This window comes from Cebus imitator, unplaced genomic scaffold (assembly GCF_001604975.1).
Source record: "Cebus imitator isolate Cc_AM_T3 unplaced genomic scaffold, Cebus_imitator-1.0 Scaffold203, whole genome shotgun sequence".
NCBI classification, from domain to species: domain Eukaryota; kingdom Metazoa; phylum Chordata; class Mammalia; order Primates; family Cebidae; genus Cebus; species Cebus imitator.
Window position 1 is genome coordinate 3,333,724 of NW_016107518.1, and position 20,606 is coordinate 3,354,329.

The 20,606-nt window shown below is 41.4% G+C and overlaps 1 protein-coding gene and 1 long non-coding RNA gene across 4 annotated transcripts in view; one reads left to right on the top strand and one right to left on the bottom strand.

Moving 5' to 3' along the window:
• The window catches only part of THSD4 (thrombospondin type 1 domain containing 4), a 660,091-nt gene that overhangs the window by 227,301 nt on the left and 412,184 nt on the right, over nt 1-20,606 (bottom strand). The window contains exon 1 of one of the 2 annotated variants that reach the window (XM_017548143.2): nt 1,919-2,193. The exons of the other annotated variant lie outside the window; for it this stretch is intronic. Within the exon in view, the coding sequence (XP_017403632.1) occupies nt 1,919-1,990 (72 nt within the window). The 5' untranslated portion in view covers nt 1,991-2,193. Of the gene's footprint in view, nt 1-1,918; nt 2,194-20,606 lie in introns of those variants that run through there. 2 annotated transcript variants of the gene reach the window in all.
• Nucleotides 2,111-20,606, top strand: part of LOC108317536 — a 31,402-nt gene continuing 12,906 nt past the window's right edge. For both annotated transcript variants that reach the window (XR_005203328.1, XR_001830793.2), the window contains exon 1: nt 2,111-2,175. This is a non-coding gene — a long non-coding RNA (uncharacterized LOC108317536). The remainder of the gene's footprint in view (nt 2,176-20,606) is intronic.

Sequence of the window (20,606 nt, forward strand, 5' to 3'; positions counted from 1 at the left end):
AGAAACACACACGCACTCACACGCACACACTGGGGAAAAGAGGGAAAGCAAGAAAGAAAAGAGGAGGCGGCCCAAGAGGATCTTTATTTGGCAAAGCAGAGTGGAACAAAGGGGCAGGAGGGCAGGCATCTCACCACCTCCGATCGGGTTTGCTGTCTATTCATATAAGCACACACACTTTTAATTCCTAAGACGAAACCTCTGCCTTCCTTTCTCAAATGCCGAGTGCTGTCTGAAAAGTGCCAAGATTCGGGGGAGCCTGTATAATCCCTTTCATTTTTCATCTCCTTTGCTGACTGTCAGGTGAAGCAGAGCCTTTTGCCACTCTGCATGTGACACAAGGCTCAGGGCACACACATTCCAGAGTGGCCTTCCCCACGAGCCAGCTACGTGTAGGTAACTAAAGCCTGCCCTTTGCTTGCTGTTAACAGGAGTAATTGGCACGCCACTGAGGAGCTGCTGGAGCGCTGTGATTTGCTCAGTTTGGGGGTCTCCCCAGACCATATGCGCATGCAGCGGTGATAGAAATATTTTCCATATGAGCTCTCCACTCGCCTGCTTAAGTGCTCCAGGCTGAGGGAGGCCAGCCCATTTGTCATTTACTCTACACACTAAAAAAATCAACAGGGAAGTTGCGAACTTCAACTACAACTAGAGGGCAATGGTCTGCTTTCAGCTTCCAGTATCACTCACCCATTCAGTTCCTCCTGCTCCCATTCAAGGGCTCAATCCCCCCACAGGCCCAGGAAATATCTACAGAGCAGAGGACATGATTAACTAATAGGCGAAAAGCCTACAACAAATGACCCGTTGCTGCATGCCTCTGAGCTGCATGTCTGTTTTGAACAGAGCAACACGCCTGCTGAAACCACAGCTAGCTTTGCAGCCGTGGGCTTGGGAGCGCTCTCACTTCCACTCTTCTTAGACAAGGGAAAGTAATTACATTAGCCTTTCAGAGCCTGCGTGGTCCCTGACAAGGCTAACAAAAGGCGAAGCTGGGAAGTGGCCTCATGGCCTTTTTAGGAGATATACTTTTCACTTGGCTTTTCAAAGAGGAAGACGGATGCAGGAGAAAGGCTGTCCTTTTGTTACTGAGGCATCAGGGTAAGGAGTGAAAGAAGTGGATACAGGAAATATGTTGCAGGCTGCTTTGCAGGTGAGGGTGGAGACACCAAGGCGCTTCCCCTTTGGGGCTCAGTGACAATCTATTCCAATCTCTTTAGCTGCATAAAAAACTGACTCCAAGAGGTATCATTGATGTTAAAACAAAAAACAAAAAACAAAAAAACAACTGCACCCAACAATCACATGAACTAAACCTGCAATAATAAATCATCCTCACGGACTTAAAACATCTCTTCCTTCTAAGGTTGAGCTGGGCACACTCCTAGCCCTGTTGCATATTATTATCCCTCTTCAAACCCGTGATAGAAAGTTAAGCACAGATTTATCCAAGCACATCAAAGCCAAAAATAAAGGAGAGGGAAGTGTTGCAAAAGCAGGGAAGAAAAGTGATTCCCCTAGCATGCACATTCTCTTTGCAGCACTGGAGAAAAATTCTCAAAAGGTTAACAGTCCCTATCGAAATCTGACATGGCACATCTTTTTTTTTTTTTTTTTTTTTTTCTGCTACAGCAGGAGAAACGTGCTACAGGCATCTGTCACCAAGGCCAGAGCAACTTCCCAGTGTGGCAACTGTACAGACAGCTTCAGAATGAGATTTTAGAAATTACAAAATTCTTCAAGAAGAAAAGACGTCTTCATAGAAGAAAAGGCAAGAGAAGCCTACAAAAGTAATATAAAGCATTACTCTTTGCACCCCATAAAAATCCATTCCCTGATCCCTCTTGGTTGATAGAAGAGGAAATATAATGCTGACAAAAATACAACTTCTGACAAGATATTTTATTTGGCTTACCTCTCCCCCAGGTCTTGCTAACACTGCTGTTTGAACGTGGAGCAATATTAATATCAGGTAGCTGACAAACATTATTACCCAAAGTTAGAACTACCCTAGAGGAGAACTCCGTCTGCCAAGTGCTAACAGCTAGCAGATGCACTTGTGTCTCGGGATTCCAGCCCTGGAGTTCCGCTAGGCACCGCGCTGGTTCCCTCGGCTCTCCCTCACTGTACTACCCGGCGCTTCGAGCTCAGCCTCTGCTCTGAAGAAAACTGGTAAGCTGATCTCTTCATGTAATAACTTCTCCCGGCTGGGGGAGGGGACAGGAGCCAGCTGGGAGCTGGGGGGCTGCCTTTAACAGAAAGCAGAAAGGGGAGGGACAGAAATGATCAATGTGGAGTTCTGCATCTGGTCTCATTCATGAAAAGGGTTCCAAGGTAAGCACTCCACATGCAGGGGGACAGCCCCTAACCTCATCCACTGAGGCAGGGAGGAGGCAGTGAACTGCAGCAGGATGAGCTCCAGGCTGGGAACTGGGAGAGCTAGGGCCTTCCTAGTGCAGGATCTGGGGCTGACCAGCTGTGTTTGCCTGGACAAGTTGCCAGCCCTCTCTGGGCTGCAGTTTATTTTTCTCACTGGTACAATCAAACGTTGGGTGAATGACCTCCGAGTTCCCTTTTAGATCTGATTTGATGGTTGCAGAAATCTAGGTGGTTAAAGGTTGCTTTATTAAGGACAGCTTCCATGGGGAAAGAAGTCACAGGGTGATGTGTGTTTGTGCACCAATTGTATTGACACAAACGGATGGGAACTGTGGGACAATATAGCCCCCTCTTGCTGCATCCCTGGGTCACTATGCCTAAGCAAGAGCTTGAGGAATTATTGCTGACAGTGTAAAAATAGGCAGCAAGATGGGAACAAGTGAATCCCAAGTGTTACGTAGTGCTGTCAGAGTGCGCTGAAATGCAGCATGGTTTTAAAAGAAATAAGAGCTACCTTTGAGTAGACTCACACTGACCAACAAAGAGGGGCTTGGGAGTGTCGGGAGCAGGCTTGGAAAAGGGTCTTCCTAAAGCCTACTGTGCACTTGAGATACACCTTACATGGTTACCTGTTATCCTGAAATAGCAGGGATCATGGTTTAAAACAGATTAGTATTGTATTCTGCCTAGAATGGGTTCAAGGCAGTGTTCTGAGGCTTTTGGTGACCACAGAGGAAAGGATGACTGCATGGTGTAGTGGAAACAGTCTGAGGTCCTGGAATTAGGCAGGTGTGGGTTAAACTTCAGTTGTGCTTCAAACTCTTTGTGCATATATGGGTGAGTATTTAACTCTGGTGAGCCCTGGTCTCCCCTCCTGTGAAATAGAAAAATGCCATCCAATGCTTATGACGACTGCCAGTAAGCTCACCTAGGCACGAAATGTGGCACAGTTCCTGGCACACAGTAAGTACTAAAGACACAGACTTTCTCTTTGATCTGAAATAAATATCAGCAGCCAGCCCCAGAAAGTAAATTAATAAACACTTGAAAAGCCTCAGGTTATGAGCATTTTCCTGCATTAATGAGGAAACTTTAAACCTAACTGCAGTTTGCAGCCATCTCAGAAAGTTTATTATCACCAGTCACATGACCATTTACCAGTGGGGGGACGAGGGGGAAGAACTTTCATTCCTTTTTTCCAGGTCTATAAGATGAAAAAAAAAAGTAGAGTGAGGATAATGTAATACCTCCAGTTAAAGAAAGAAAGGAATGAATTTTTCTTCTTCCTCCTTCATAGTCACTGTTACTGTTCAGCCTTGGGTCTGTTCTGCTACCTAATTGAAGGGGCAAAGTTATCTGCTGAGTAATCTCACGAGAAATGCAGTCATCACTTCAGAAAGCCAGAGTTCTTCAAAGTCCAGGAGTGCTGTCTAGCCGGGGTTGGGAAACTTTCTGTAAAGGGCCGCATGGTAAATATTTTTGGTTTTACAGACCATGTGGTCTCAGTAGCAACTACTCAATGCTGCCGTTATAACACAAAAGCAACCACAGATAACACACACATGAACAAGTGTGGCTGTGTTCCAATAAAACTTTATTTGTAAAAAACAGGCAGCAGGACAGATTTGACAGTAGTTTGCCAGCTCCTGGTCTAGATACTTCCCAATCATCCTTCAACCCACTGCAATCTTTTGACTTCTCTGCTCTACTGCAAGGGCTCTGGAAAGGTCACCAATGGCCCCCATGTCACACAATTCAAAAGATAATCATTTAGCACGTATTTACTTCTCTGTAGCCATGTCCTCCTTTACTTCTAATGTTGTGGTAACATATGCAACATAAATGTATCATTAAATTTATTATTAAGTATATAATTGAATGCCATTAAGTACATTCACAATATTGTACAGCCATCACCACTGTTCATTTCTAGAACTTTTCCATTTCCACAAACAGAAACTCTGTATTCATTAAACCTCTCCATTTCCCCTCCTCCAAGCTCCTGGTAACCACTATGCCACTCTCTGTCTCCATGAGTTTTCCTAGTCTAGGTACTTCATATAAGGGGAATCATACACTATACTATTTTTCCTTTCGTGTCTGACTTATTTCACATAGCATATATTCCCAAGGTTTGTCCACGCTATAACAGGTATCAAAACTTCATTCTTTTCTAAGGTTAAACAATATTCCGACATATGGATATACCACATTTTGTTTATTCATCCATCTGTTAATGGACATTTGGAATGGTCCTACCATTTGGCTGTTATGTATAATACTGCTATGAACCTGGGTGTCCAAGTGTCTATTTGAATCCCTGCTTTCAATTCTTTTGGATATATATCTAGCAGTAGAATCACTGAATCATATGGTAACTCTATGTTTAACTTTTTGAGAAGCTACCAAACTGTTTTCTATAGTGGTGGTACTGTTTTACATTCTCACTAGCAATGCATGAAGGTTTAATTTTTCTATAAACTTGACAACACTTATTATTTTCCATTTTTTGACGACAGCTTAATGGATGTGAAATGTATGTCTTCCTTTTTGAACCACTCTCTTCCCATAGCTTCTGGGGCTATGGCTCTGATTTCCTTTGCCTCTCATTAGCTGACATTCATTGAACACTATGAGCCCAGTATTATTAAAATTACTAAAATAACTTTTAAAATAGTTTCATGTAACCATGACAACAGTCTTATTAAATAATTTGCTTCATGTCACACAATGGTAGGTGGCACAGTCAGCATTCTGACCCTGGCAGCCTTTGTCCAGAACCTGACTCTTAATGACGGCATTGCCTTGTCACCATTTCTCTGGACTCTTGACACACCTTGGATCTAGCTCCTAAATTCTTATGTTCTAGGCCCTGTTTCCTCTCTACCTGCCCTTGTTGGGCCATCTTATCATTTCAATGGTCTCAACCCTTTACACACCCACGATTCCCTACAACCATCTGTAGCCAGGTCTCTCTCCTGACCTGCAGGTCGATATACCCAGTTGCCTAATGGATACTTGCATTCCTCAAATGTACTCTGAATTCAACAGGTCTAAAACTGAGCTAATGTTTCCCTGAAACCTGTTCTTCCTCCTGTTTCCTCCATCTCAGTAAATGACATCATTAGCCATATGATTCCCAGGGGCTGACAACAGGGTCCTCCCATTCCCTCACGTTTTCATCCAAATCATCATTGGGTCTGATTGAGTTTCCTTCTAGAGAGCTCTGCAGCAGGTCTATGGCCCCACATTCCTGCTGCCCTGTCCCCATCCAGCCCTCCACCATCTCTTCATGACTTGATGTAGCAACCTTCTTGTTCTGTTCTTCTCTCCTTCCAGCCCTCTTTCCTAGTGCAACCACTGGGATCTTCTAAAATGTGGTTCCAATCATGTCACTCTCCTGATTCTTTTCTTTTTCTTTTGAAATAACTTTAGATTTACAGAATAGTTACAAAGACAGCACAGAGTATCACAGCATCTCTTCACCCAGCTCTTTATAATGTTAACATCTGACATAACTGATATATTTATATAAACTAAGATATTAACATTGGTACAATAATATTAACTAAACTACAGACTCAGATTTCCCCAGTTTTTTCCCAAAATGTACTTTTCCTATTCCAGGGACCTAATCCAGGAGACCACAATTACATTTAGTCATTACATTTCTTTGGTCTTTCCTGGTCTGTGACAGTTTCTCAGCCTTTCTTTGTTTTTCATGACCTTGACACTCTTGAAGATTACTGGTCAGGTATTTTTTAGACTATCCTTCAATTTGGGTTGATCTAATGTTTTTTCATGATTAGACAGGGGTTAATAGGTTTTTATGAAGAATACTATGGAAGCAAAATGACCTTCTTATCACATTCATCGGGGTATACTATTTCAACACGACTTATCACTGATGATGTTAACCTTGACCATGTGGTTAAAGTGGTATCTGCCAGGTTTCTCCACTGTAAAGACAGTATTTTTCCTTTTCCATATCCTATTTATTAGAAATGAATCGGTAAATCCCATAGAATTAAGCTCTACTTTCTGGAGGGGGAGTATCCAAGAATATTCAGACATATTAAAACCATCACAAATGCACACATATTTTGAAGGAGATACTTTGAGGCTACGCAAATATCCTGTTTTCTTGGCTAATTTTAACATTCACCTGTAGATCTTGCCTGCAGCAATTATTACTGTAGTGTTCTAATAGTGATTTTCTGTTTCCCTCATGCCTTCTACATTTAATCAGAATTCATTAGTATAGATGATTTCTCCCTCCTTTTCCATATATTTATTAATTGAAACATTTATTTATACTCCTCTGCTTAAAATCTTTTGATGGCTCTCCTTTGGGATGAAGTCCAAATCCCTTCAGATGACAATTACAAGACTGTTTGCAATATGTTCTCTTCCTGCCCTTCCAGACTCTTCCCCGTCTTTTGTTCACACACACTTTATTCTCCAGCCATCTTAAGCCACAAGAAGTTATCCCACCTTCCATGTGTCCTTGTCCTCGATGCCTTCTTTCCTGGTAGTCCCTTTCTCTAGAGAGTCATTCCCCTATCATCACTGAGCTAGATCCTGTTGCTCTTTGCTTCTAAAAATGTATCCCAAATTGTGCATAAGCACCAAATATTGGAAACCACCTAAATGCCCATCAATAGGGACTAGCTGAATAATTGTGACATCAAAAAAATGAAGAACACTGGAGCAACAACAAAAAAAAAAAAAAAAAAAAAAAAGAAAAAAGAAAAAAAAGAAAAAATTAAGGTTGCTTCCTATGTAATGATATGAAACATATCCAAGATTAAGTGAAAAAAGATGCACAGAGGTGTGATTACTGTCCTATCATTTGCGTATGTATGTTTGTAATTGCCTGTCTATGTGCTATCTGTGGAAAAACACACTTGAGGCTACCAACAATGGCTACCTCTAGGGAGGGAAACTGAGTAGCTTCAGGACAGAAATGAGAGAAAAATTTATTATCATATATCTGTGCTGCCTCATACTGTAGCCACTTAGCCACGGACAAATACTGAGCAATGGAAATGTGGCTGTTCCAAATTATAATATGCTGTAAGTGTAAAATGCACTTTATACAATTTGAAAACTTGGTATGAGCAAAAGAATGTAAAATATCTCATTCATATATGTTTATGTTGATTGATGTTGAAATAATATTTTGAATATGTTGGGTTAAATATAGTATTAAAATTAATTTCATTTGTTTCATTTTACTTTTTAAAATGTGGCGACTAGAAAAATAGTCACACTGGTGGACAGCATTTCTATATCTGCTTTCACACTTATTGAACTGTCAAACATGTGAATGTGTTGCTATTCAAAAGGTAAATAAAATGAGGCCGGGTGCAGTGGCTCACGCCTGTAATCCCAATACTTTGAGAGGCTGAGGCAGGCAGATCACTTGAGGTCTGGAGTTTGAGACCAGCCTGGCCAACATGGTGAAACCCAATCTCTACTAAAAATACAAAAATTAGCTGGGTGTGGTGGCACACACCTGCAAGTAGTAATCCCAGGTACTCAGGAGGCTGAGGCAAGAGAATCACTTGAAACCCTTGAAATCAGGGGGTGGAAGTTGCAGTGAGCCAAGATCCCACCACTGCACTCCAGCCTGGGTGACAGAGAGAGACTTGTCTCAAAAAAAAAAAAAATAAATAAATAAGTAAAATGAATGATAGAAATAATACTAAGAATAGAAATGAACACACACACGTCTTCCTTGGTCCCAGTGATTCACTTAAATGTCACTTTTTCTAGGAGTTACATCTCATCAGGCTCCCTGTTAAGCTGAGGGCATCCCCAGGTATCCTCCGATTATCTCCAGTGTAATATTTATCATGATGTGTTGTAATTGTTAATTCATGTATTGTCTTCAACAATACAGGGTGAGCGCTCCATAACAAGAGATACATCTTTTCTCTGTGGCTCTGAGAGTCAGCACACAAATAGCCTGATTCAGTGAATGCCAAACAAGAGAATGGATGCAAAGGAGTATTTTATAGGAAACTCTTATCTGCTTTTGATGGGAGATCTTCTAATGGTTCATCGTAGATACCAGAAAATGAAAAACACAGAGGAGAAACTCCCAGAGGGTATATTCCTCAAGGAAATTCAAATAATTTTAACCTAACTTTTGGGTAACCTAAAAAGAGAAATGTTAGTGGTAAAATGAGAGTGTCAAAAACACCAACGTATGACGCCTAAAACCACACATTTCATGTATAACATAATTTCGCACTACGTCTAACTAATAAGAGTAAACCATAGCAGATGCCACCTCTAAGGCTATTTTACTTCCTGCCAAGAATGTGCATTCCTTTATGAAGGAAGAAGGAAGATGCAGGCTTCACCACAGAGGTCCATATTGTATGGCTAAACTGTTCAAACTATGTTCTTTCTTTACATATGCTGACATTGTGTGGAATAGGTGGAAAAAGTCTCTTGTCAAGAAAGCAGCTGGCTATCAGTCAGGGAGCTGGCCATGCAGGAAAGGAGAAGCAGAAGCAGGTGTTAGTAATTAACTCTCCCTTTGTATGAACCAAGAAGCCATTAAATAGTCACAGAGGTGGGAAATGAGGAAAGCAAAGAGTTCTCTGCTGTATTTCTAGTGATTGCTGTCTCTTCTCTTTAAAGATAAGGACAATCATGAGAATCTATAACAAAGGAAGTCGCTGCATCCTTACCCTTCTCTGATTTCTGTCTGAAAGGGGCCAAAGGCTGGATGGATCAGCACTTGTAAATATCAGGGCAGCCATGCAGTTAGGCTGAGCACCTTGCAGGTTCACTGAAAGGAGGGTTATGTTACTTGGCTCAACCAGGTTCAGGGATTTAAAGTCAGGCCAAGAGTAGGGCCACAGACACAGCGAGATGCTTTAAAAAACAACAACAACAACAACAACAACAAACCCTACAGGCCCATCCTAACTTTTAGAGCACACAGGGGAACTAGTTCAGATAATGCATCGGAACCATTCTCACGTTGACCGTATTTTTGTTTCAAGTATTCTAAGAAGTTCTCAACTGTGGTCCGTGGATCAGCATCATCAGGGAACTTGTTTTAATATGCAAATATCAGACTCATCCCAGACTTATGAATTAGGAACTCTGGGGGTTAAGCCCACCGATTTGTGTTATAACAAGCCCTGCTGGTTTGGGAACTACTGCTTTAAGCAATAATCATCTGTCTAGTAAACGTTAATTCAAATTGCATAAACAAAGTATTATTTTATAAAATCTTATTTTCTTACAAAAGGTAACTTCAGACACTAAAACATAGTACAAAGCCGTAATTATGAAAACAGTGGCATAAACAACCACTGACGGAAGAGGCAGATCACGTACCCGACTAAACACGTAGAGGGATTTCATGTGCAATCAATAAGTCACTTCAAATCATCGAGGAAAGGAAAGCAAAGGGTTGGGAATGTGGCCAGCAACTTGAAGAGTAAAGTTATTTCTCTCATTTATATCAATGACAGAATAAATTGTGGTGGATTATAGGTTTTATGCAAACAACAGAAGTATGAAAACAGTAAAAGGAAATGGGTTAATATTTCTATATTCTTGGTGTGGGGGAGGATTTTTAAGCAGAGTTAAAATGAAGACAGAAATCACAAAAGAAAATATTTATATATTTGTATACATATTTTAAAATTCTGTAAATTCAAAATACCATAAATAGAAGTAAAAGCCAAAAGGCCAGGTGCAGTAGCTCATACCTATAATCTCAGCACTTTGGGAGGCTGAGGTAGGTGAATCACTTGAGGTCAGGAGTTCAAGACCAGCCCGGCCAGCATGGTGAAACCCTATCTCTACTAAAAATACAAAAATTATCCAGGCATGGTGGCATATGCGTGTAAACCCAGCTACCTGGGAGGGTGAGGTGTGAAAATGACTTCAATGTAGGAGGCAGTTGCAGTGAGCCAAAAACACGTGATTGTGATTGCCCTCTAGCCTGGGCAACAGAGCAAGACTCTGTCTCAAAAAAAAAAAAAAAAAAAAAAAAAAAAAAAAAAAAAAAAAAAGCTGAATACATAGTAGAGAATGTATTTCACTTGTCCATTTACTAAAAATATCAGTACTTATCATCTGCTTGAACCAGGAAAAATAGCAATAGGCAAAAACAATTCTCATCATTATGGAGCTTATTGTCTGGTGCAGGATGCCAACATTAATGAAACCCAGCAAATACATTTAAAATTGCAATGTGAAAAGAATTACAAAGGAAAGATACATGGTAATATAGGAGGTCTGTCCTCATTAGAGAGATCGGCTTGTGAGGGGAGCAATAATGGCCTTCCTGATGACTTGAGAGGAAGGAGGTGTGGCTGAATAGAGGCAACCAAGAGGACGCCAGCCCAGCATCAGATGGGCTGAGGACAAAGGGAGGGGCCATGATGAAGAGATTTGTCTCTCTCTTAATGAGAATCTACTTTAAGGGCAAGGGCAGCAGTTATAGGACCAGATTTGCATTTTGCAAAGGCTACTTCTGTTGTATGGAGAAAGGATTAGAGGGAGGCAAGAATGGAACTGGAAGGCCTGTTAGAAGATTATGGCTGTAGTCCAGATGAAAAGGGCTAAGCCCTTAAACCGGGATGGGGGAAAGAAGTGAAGGATTTCAAAGGTAACTGACAACATTTCCAGTGCGAAGGGGCTCAGATCCACAATATATTTTTAAAAACACAAAACTCTTAAATAAAAACAATGTTAACAGTCTAACCATAAGGGAGGTCTTGGATACACTATAGTATACCCAGAAAGCCAACTCCCATACAATCGTTTAGAGTGACCACCCCATATGTTTATTGACTGCTTGGTATTGATAACATTTTGATGTTACATTTTAAGACAAAAGTAGGCTACATCAATAAGGGAAGAACAATCTTTTCAACAAATGGTGCCAGGATAAGTGGATATCTACACGCAAAAGAATGAAGATGGACCCCTACCTCATCCCACTCACACACGAATTAACTAAAAACACATCAAAGATTCTACATCATGGTCACTATAATGAATAATAACATATTATGTACTTGAAAACTACTAAGAGATTTTAAGTGTTCTTCCACATATAAATAAATGATAAGTGTGGGAGGTAATAGACATGTGAATTAGCTTGATTTACCCAGTCACAGTGTGTACATAAACCCAAAACATCATAAGGTACGCCATACATATATATGTTTTACTTGCCCATTAATAAATAAATCATAGTCCGTGGTAGGCAGAATGATGTCTCCACCAAGATGTCCACATCTTAATCCCTGAAATTTATGAATATGTTACATTACATAGCAAAGGGAAAATAAGGTGGCAGATGGAATTAACATGGCTAATCAGATGACTTTAAAATACAGAGATTATTTTAGATTATCAAGGTAGGCACAATTAATCACAAGGGTCCTTACATGCAGAAGGGCAAGGCAGAAGAGGGAAGACAGTGAGAACTCAACCTGCCGTTGCTGGCTTTGAAGATGAAGAGGAGCTGGGACCCAAGGAATGTGGCAGCCTGTAGAAGTTGGAAAGGGCTAGAAGTAGGGATCCTTTCCTAGAGCCTCCACAAGAGACCATGGCTTTGCCAACACCTTGGTTGCAGTCTAGGTAGAACTATTTTGGACTTCTGATCTCTGGAACTGTAAGATAATAAATTTTTTATTTGATGCCACCAAATTTTTGTTGTTATAAAAGCCATAGGACACTATAGACCTAACTGTAAGAGCTAAGATTTTAAAACCCTTAGAAGACGATACAGGAGTAACTTCATGACTTTGGGTTAGGTGATAGTTTTATAGGTGTAACACCAAAAGCACAAGTGACAAAGGAAAAATAAATAAATGGGACTTTATCAGCATGGAAGGCCCTGGTGCTGCTAATGATACCATCAAGTTGGTAAAAAGACAATCTACAGAATGGGAGAAAAAATGTACAAACCATGTCTGATAAGGGACTTGTATCAGAACCTGTATTCCTACACCTTAATAAAAAATTAGAAACTCAGTTAAAATGGGCAAAAGCTTCCGAATAGACATTTCTCCAGGAAAAAACAATGGCCACTAAGCACAGAAAAAGATGCTCAATATCATGAGTCGCTAGGGAAACGCAAGTCAAAACCACTACTCAAATACACAGGTGATAACAAATATTGGCAAGGGTGTAGTCAAGATGAAATTCTTAAATACTACTGGTGGCCATGTAAGATGGTGCAGCTGCCTTGGAAAATTCTGCAGCTGTATCAAAAAGTTAAATGTAGAATTACCACATGACCCAGTAAGTCCAATTTTACATATGTACCCAAGAGAAATGACAACATATGTCCACATTATTCATTATAGCCCAAAAAGTGGACATAACTCAAATGTCCGTCACCTAATGAATATATATGTGGCATATCCCCATTACAGAATATAGTTTGGTGATACCACGAAATGAAGTATTGATACATACTACAAAAGGGATGATCCTTGAAAAGATTTTTTTTTTAAGACAGAGTTCTGCTCTTGTCACCCAGGCTGGAGTGCAATGGTGCAATCTCGGCTCACCGCAACCTCTGCCTCTCAGGTTCAAGCGATTCTCTGGCCTCAACCTCCTGAGTAGCTGGGATTACAAGCACCTGCCACCACGCTCGGCTAATTTTTGTATTTTTAGTAGAGACGAGGTTTTGCCGTGTTGGACAGGCTGGTCCCAAACTCCTGACCTCAGGTGACCCGCCCACCTTGACCTCCCAAAGTGCTCGGATTATAGGCGTGAGCCATCGTGGATGGCCAAAAAGATATCCTAGGTGAAGAAAGCTAGTCTTGAAAGACCATTTGTTGAATGATTCCATTAAATGAAATGTCCAAAATAGGCAAATTTATAGAGACAGAAAGATTAATTATTTCACAGGCCTGAGGACAGTAAGTGGAAATGGGGAGTGACTGCTAATGGGTATAGGATTGCTTTTGGGGGTGATGAAAATGTTCTAAAGTTATAGTACGGTGATAGTTACACAATGCTGTGAATATGCTAAAAAAAGAAATCAGTGAACTGGAGGGTGTATAAATTGTATCTTTTTTTTTTTTTTTTTGTTAGAGTCTTGCTCTGTCACCCAGGCTGGAGTGCAGGGCACAATCTTGGCTCACTGCAATCCCTGCCTCCTTGGTTCAAGTGATTCTCATGTCTCAGCCTCCTGAGCAGCTGGGATTCCATGCACCCACCCCCACACCTGCACCCACCACACCTGGCTAATTTTTGTATTTTTAGTAGAGACGAGGTTTCGCCACGTTGGCCAGGCTGGTCTTGAACTCCTGACCTCAAGCGATCTGCCTGCCTTGGCTTCCCAAAGTATTGGGATTACAGGCATGAACCACTGTGTCTGGCCATAAATTATATCTTAATAAGCCATTTTTAAAATATAGGCCATAAGATATCACTTAATTTTATTTCGAGCAAACATAAAATGTACCACATTCTTTTTTTTTTTTAAATTTTGTTATTTTCTAATTGTTTTTATAGTGAGCAGAAAAATAAATATAGCAAGAAAACAAAAATTATTCTCATGTGGACAAACAGTGAAATGACAAAATTGGGAATGAATAGGCAGTTTGCAAATGAAGACAAACAAATGCCACATGAAGCGTGTAACATGAAAAACAATTTAACATTAATAATAACCAAGGATACACAAAAGCAAACAACGCGTTGCTACATTAACCTGGAAAATAATTTTTATGAAGGATAAATGCCCATTACTGGCAAGAGTCTAGGGAAAAAGGTAGTCTGACACAGGGTTGAGATTGCAAATGGATACAGGTACTTTTAAGAGTTGGGCTTTGGCTGGGTGCTGTGGCTCGTGACTACAATTCCAGCAATTTGGGAGCCTGCGGTGGAAGGATCCCTTGAGCCCAGGAGTTTCAGACCAGCTACACAGCGAGACTGTCTGTACAAAAAAATTGAAAAGTTAGCCAAGGATGTTGTATGCACTGTAGCTCCCAGTATTCAGGAGGCTGTGGTGACCTGGGATCGTGCTGATGTATTCCAGCTTGGGCAACAGACTGAGACCCTATCTCTGAAAGTGTACACAAATCACCTCGTTTTTTTTTTTGTTGTTTTTTTGTTTTTTTGTTTTTTTTTTTGAGATGAAGTCTTGCTCTCTCGCCAAAGTGGAGTGCAGTGGCATGATCTCAGCTCACTGCAACCTTCATCTCCCAGGTTTCAAGCGATTCTCCTGTCTCACCCTTTCAAGTAGCTGGGATTACAGGCATGCACCACCATGCCCAGCTAATTTTTGTACCTTTAGTAGAGATGGGGTTTCACCATGTTGGCCAGGATGGTCTCGATCTCCTGACCTTGTGATCCACCTGCCTCACCCTCCCGAAGTGCAGGGATTACAGGCGTGAACAACTGTGCCTGGTCATCATCTCGTATCTTAATATGATAGTAAATCAGTAGATCTGGGTTGGGGCCTGAAACTTTGGATTTCTAATAACCTCTAATGATGCTGGGGTTATTTTAGTTCAAAATGTATGCATTACTAAACCTGGTGATATTGCTTTAGAGCAGGTCTCCCATCTGACCAGTAGGTCTCCCTTTCATCTTCAAAGGCAGCAAGGGCAGGTTGAGCTCTCACAAACTTCCCTCATCCACCTTGCCCTTCCACCTTTAAGGACGCTTGTGGTTAAATTTTCCCCTGCTGGTCAGGTGGGAGACCTGCTCTAAGCAGACATTATCAGCAGGCTTCATCATGCATACATTTTGAACTAACACCAGTTCCATGTCTAAGAATCATGGACATGAGCCAACATGTGTCTAAAAAAGAGTTTTCATCTTGATTTTGTTCATAATGGTGAAAAATCTTAATGTAAATGTTTAATCACAAAGTCTGACTTAAATATGTCTTGCTGTTTGATTTAGAGTACTATTTAATTATAAAACTGAGGTGTTGTAATATTTAGTGACACTGAATGGTGTTTGCTGTATGGATGTGACAATTTACTAAGTGCAAAAAGGCTACAAAGGAGGATTTCAAGGATGAAGCCATTTTCATCACACACAGAAAAAGTGATCAGAAGGCTATTCTCCACCATGGTAATGCTGGTTATCTCTGCGCAGTAATTTTTACTTACTCCTATTTGCTAATCAATGTTTTCTAGCATTCCCACCACAAACACACAATACTTACACGTAATAAGAAGGAGTAACAAAGGTTATTTTGATCCTGCTCAGATTACCAGGGTTTTGCCTCACTGGCAACCCAGCTCAGCCAAAAGATGCAAAAGCTCCATCTAGAGGTTATTTCATCAAACTGCAGGCACCTGATCCCAGAAACCCAGGGAAGACTAAAATGCTCAGCAAATACAGCTCCTGCCTCAGAAGGCACACACGTGGCAAGTGAGTATCTCAGAAGGACTGGTTTTCTTTCCATGACCCAAGGTTTTCATTCTATGTCTAAATGGAAAACTTTACAACTCCCACCAGTGGAGCTGAGAAAATATTACCAGTGGGAAAATGACAGAGAGCCAACCAACTCATTGGTTTCCTTCCAAGAGTCTTCAATACACTCCTTCTCTAATCTTAATTTTACTTAACTATAGTTAATTTCCTGCTTTGAATAGAACAGAGATGATTATTACTTTCTGAAAAAGAAAGAAAATGCCTTTGCATGTGTTAAGAGATTTGTCAAACATCTATATTATAAACAGCCAGCACCAAACACTCTGGTGAAAGAGTTTAACAAATATGTGGCAAGATAAATTCTATGTTAAATAATTCCACCATTTGGAGTTTCAGTCAGTGCTAAGAGTTTAGTGTTGGCACTGCTGATGGCTGCCACTCTCCTGAGTCATGTCTCTCTTCCTGGTTCACTCCCTTCCAGCCAATGCTATAGAATAAGCACCAAAGGTTCCCGTGAACACCACTGCAAAACACAGCAGATCAACCCAACAGTGTAAGCTTACTTACTCTTCAGCATGGCTTTGACCTGTATTTTAGGCTGCAGGACTTAACATAAATTTCTGAGGCCTTGGAGAAAGTACTGGAAAAAACTGGAAACACTGACCTTGCAACAAAAGCTTAAGGCTGGGGTTATGAGTGAGTTGGAGATGAGGAGCATGAAGAGGGGACATGTTGATGGTTTTTAAGTTCACAAGGGGTTCTAAGGCAGCCCTGGTCTCCCTCTACCCAGCATTCAGATGTCTTCTGCCCAGTTTTTGCATCTCTTCCTTGGCAGCTGGAAAATATCAGAGAAACTAACACAGAACAAAGAGCTAATTAAGTGATAACTGGATTGAAGTGTTACCTCTCCTTGCATTTTAACAAAAGGAAAGAACATTTAATGAGTGCTACTAAAAGTGTATTAAGAGACCATAAATGTATTATCTCATTTAAATAATATACCAAGTGGATGGGTGAGTCAAGGCTTGGAAGAAGTTAAGTGACTTTTTCATGATCACATGAACAAGTCTGTAGCAAAGCATGGATTCAAACCCAGGACATCTGTCTTCACAGCCGAGACTCCTAACCACAATGCAGTAGAAGAGTCTTGTGACTGTTTTTGAAATGTATCTTCAATTCATCCACTTCTGTCCATTTTCACGCGTCCACAAGTTCAAGGTATCGCACCTCCCACGACTTTCTCAGTAGCCTCCTAACTGATCTCTGGGCTTCTGTCTTGTCTCTTTCCAACACAATTTTCACATCTTGAATACAGTGATATTTTAAAACAAAAGCAGGAACAGGTCATTCCTTTATTACTTCACGAGTTTCCTACTGCCTGTAGGTTGAATGAAGAAGCCCTAAGAAGTCCTTAGCCAGGCCTAGAAGCCCAGCATGATTTGGCCTCATCCCACACTCCCTGCCCGCTTCCTATGACCCTCTGGTCTCCCTCTAGCTCCTAGCTCTTTCCTGCCTCAAATGTTCACTCATTTTTTCCTATGGCTCTAAACTCATCCCTTATTTTGCCTGGCCAAGGACTACTCATTCTTCAGATCTCAGAAGCACATTCTTCCAGAGAGGCATTCTGACTCAAACTCTAAGTTAGCATCCCTGCCCCTGTCCCCTTCAATGTCCAGGCTTCCCAATTAATTTCTCCCTAAGCCCCTGCACTTCACCTTCTAGACCCCTTTCCTCATCCACAACACAGATTTCTCATGTAATAATCTCTTCAACTAGACCGTAAGATTCCTGAAGGCAGAGGCAAAGATGATTTTTTCAGGGGCTTGGCACATAGGTGTCAATGCAGGTCCATCTGGTGACCACAGGAGTGAAAGAGAGCAAACACTCCCTTAATTCAAACATCTCTTCAGGGTGAGATTCTGTAATTAAGGCAAACTGGATGAGGAGATATCCAATCACTGACATGTCAGCTGATACCATTTCAAATAGATGCATATATTAGCATCTTTGTGCCGGGGGATGAATGATTGGGACTTTTAAATACATGGGCATGCCATATTTAGCTGCAAATAAGTAGTGTGTCATAAAAACTCACAGCCCCAAAACCACTGGTTGGCCTCCTAGATGAAGCATCACTGAAGTTACATCTGACCCTGGATGTAACTTTAATCTCTGATCTTGACGTCCTTCCTCTCCCTTCTCCCAGTCGCAGGAGCTGAGCTGGCAAGAAGTGTAGCGACACCATTCTGAATTGGGGCATTCTGCCTGCTGCTAACCTCAGCTTGCTGGAACCAGCCCCAATCTTGGCACTAAGAGCACCAGCCCCCGAGCTGCCGTGACCACCATTCAGCTGGTGGTCTTCTCTGCTGAAGTGTCTTCCAGCTTGTGCACAGAACTTGTTCATTTTCTAATAATAATTTCTACCAGGGGTATTTCATTTTCTTCCCCCAATAAAAAGAATGAGAAGAAGGTAGTGTAAAGGCTGCAACTACCAGCAAAAAGTGGCAAGAAGAAATCAGTAAAAGCTGTAGTTACCGTTACAGCAGCACTGCCACCTGGTACCGTTCTGTGTTGGGATAAGCAGCCACAGATAATTTACAAGACTCCGAGGGTGATAATTCATGTCCATAAGCATAATTCCTAAGCAAATCCCAATGAACCACGTCATTAAGAAAGAGTAGAGTTTTGATATTTATTATGTCAGGCATTAGGCTGGGAGGTAGCTATGATCCCCATTTAATTCTCCAACCCTATAGATTAAGTATCCTTTATTTTACAGTTGTTGAAGCTGGAGACTGGAAAAGGTAAAATTATTTTCAGTATACTTTGTTCAAGAAAACATAAAAGTATACAGGATACTTTAGACAGATCTTTGATGACTGTCTAATTTCTGGGTTTCTAACTACTTAGAAAAAAAATTACCTTTATTTCTCCTGTCTTTACTAAGCTTCCCCTTCTCAACCTAGCACCTGGCACCAGGAGTGTTTAATCAGATTGAAAACACAGTAAGTGCAGTTAATCACTAACCTCAGCTTTCAACTGAGACTGTTAGGTAAAAAGTCAAATAGACTTCCTGCTGACAGAGAACCTCATTCCATATTTCTTATGATCAATATACACAGCATATTTTGAATAGATCAGTAATTATGAAATTCGTTTTCCCACAGTAGCAATAGGGAACATGTTCAGAAGAATGTCGAGTGCTATCACAAAAAGGGAAAGCTGAAAAAACTCATCTCCTGTCTTATCAAGTTTATTCGCTAAGGCAAAGCTAGCTGCTGTAACAGATGAACCTTGATGGCCAACATGCAGACCTTATTTCTTGATGGTGTAAAACTCAGATGGTGGGCAGGGAGGACACAGCTCCCCACAACCACTTAGGGACCCAGGCTGCCAGAGGCTCTATGCCCCTCAGTACATGGTTTCCAAGGTTGCACTGGAAACTCATATCCACCTGGCAGATGGAGAGGGGAAAAAGTGGAGGATCACCAGGACTGGCCCATCTTCCACTGGCTACATCCAACTGCAAGAAGGCTGGGAGATATGGCCTAGCTACAGACCCAAGAGAAAAGAGACTCAGGCTTGGCAAACAACTAAAGAATCTTTGCCATAATAGGATCTTCCAAAGAAGTGAACACATCACTGTTACCTAAATTATATGAAAGTGTGATGTGAATTGGTAATAAACTGATCATGGGAAGCCCAGACTTACTCCTTACCATCCACGAAGCCCACACACCTGCCACCTATCAAGATTTCCCTTCTGCTCCTGCTTCCTTTAAGGCCAGTCAAGAAATCTGATGAATCCGTGAAAGAAGGATGTCTCATCATCAGTTGATGTGCAGATAGTCCAGTGTCAGTTACAAAAGGAAGCCCAGTGAAGGAGTTTGTACTTACATTATGGGATGCAAAGAACACTTATAGAGTGTCTACTCTATATGGGTGCTTGACAGACATTATCTTATTTAATTTTAATAACGATGGGGGGAGGAATTTTATTTCCATTTTCCAGTTGAGAAGACTAAGCTCACAGAAGCTTAGTCTTAGTTAGACAACTCTACTAAAGGTTGCAGTAGTCATAAGAGTTAGATTTTGGTTTGGGCACTACCCAAGTCCATGTACTTCCCCCATACTGCTTCCCATGGAGCCAAGGGCTGCTGGGTACCACTGTGTGGGTTGTCCCCTGGAATGAGAAGTTGTTGACAAAGTCCTCAGTGGCTGCTCCAGATGTTCTCAAGGGCCCTGACTCTAAGGGTCGAGGACCCCATCCATTGTAAAAAATATGATACATAGGCAAGAGCACTTAGCTCTCATTCTTATCATTGACTCTGGCAATGGCAGAGATGAAGGAGAGAAGGAGAGAGAGTTTCCAAGTTAGCTGTCTCCCATTTTCAACTTTTGTGGTTTTCAATAATAAACACTCTGGAAAGTTGGGTATTTGCCTGAGCGCAAGAGCGTCCAAGGCACTGTGCAGTCTTAAGGCGATTTTCTTAGGCTTATACCTAGGATATATCGGACAAGATATTAAGAGTTTAAATTGCCTGGGTGAGGTGGCTCACAACTGTAATCCCAGCACTTTGGAAGACTGAGACAGGAGGATCACTTGAGCCTAGGAGTCAGAGACCACCAGCCTGGCCAACATGGCAAGACCCAGTCTTTACAAAAAATACCAAAACCAGTTGGGCATGGTGGTGTACACCTGTAGTCCCAGCTACCCAGGAGGCTGAGGTGGGAGGATTACTTGAAACTGGGAGGTCAAGGCTGCAGTGAGCCGTGATTGTGCCACTGCACTCCAGCATGGGCAACATAGTGAGAGCCTGTCTCCAAAAAAA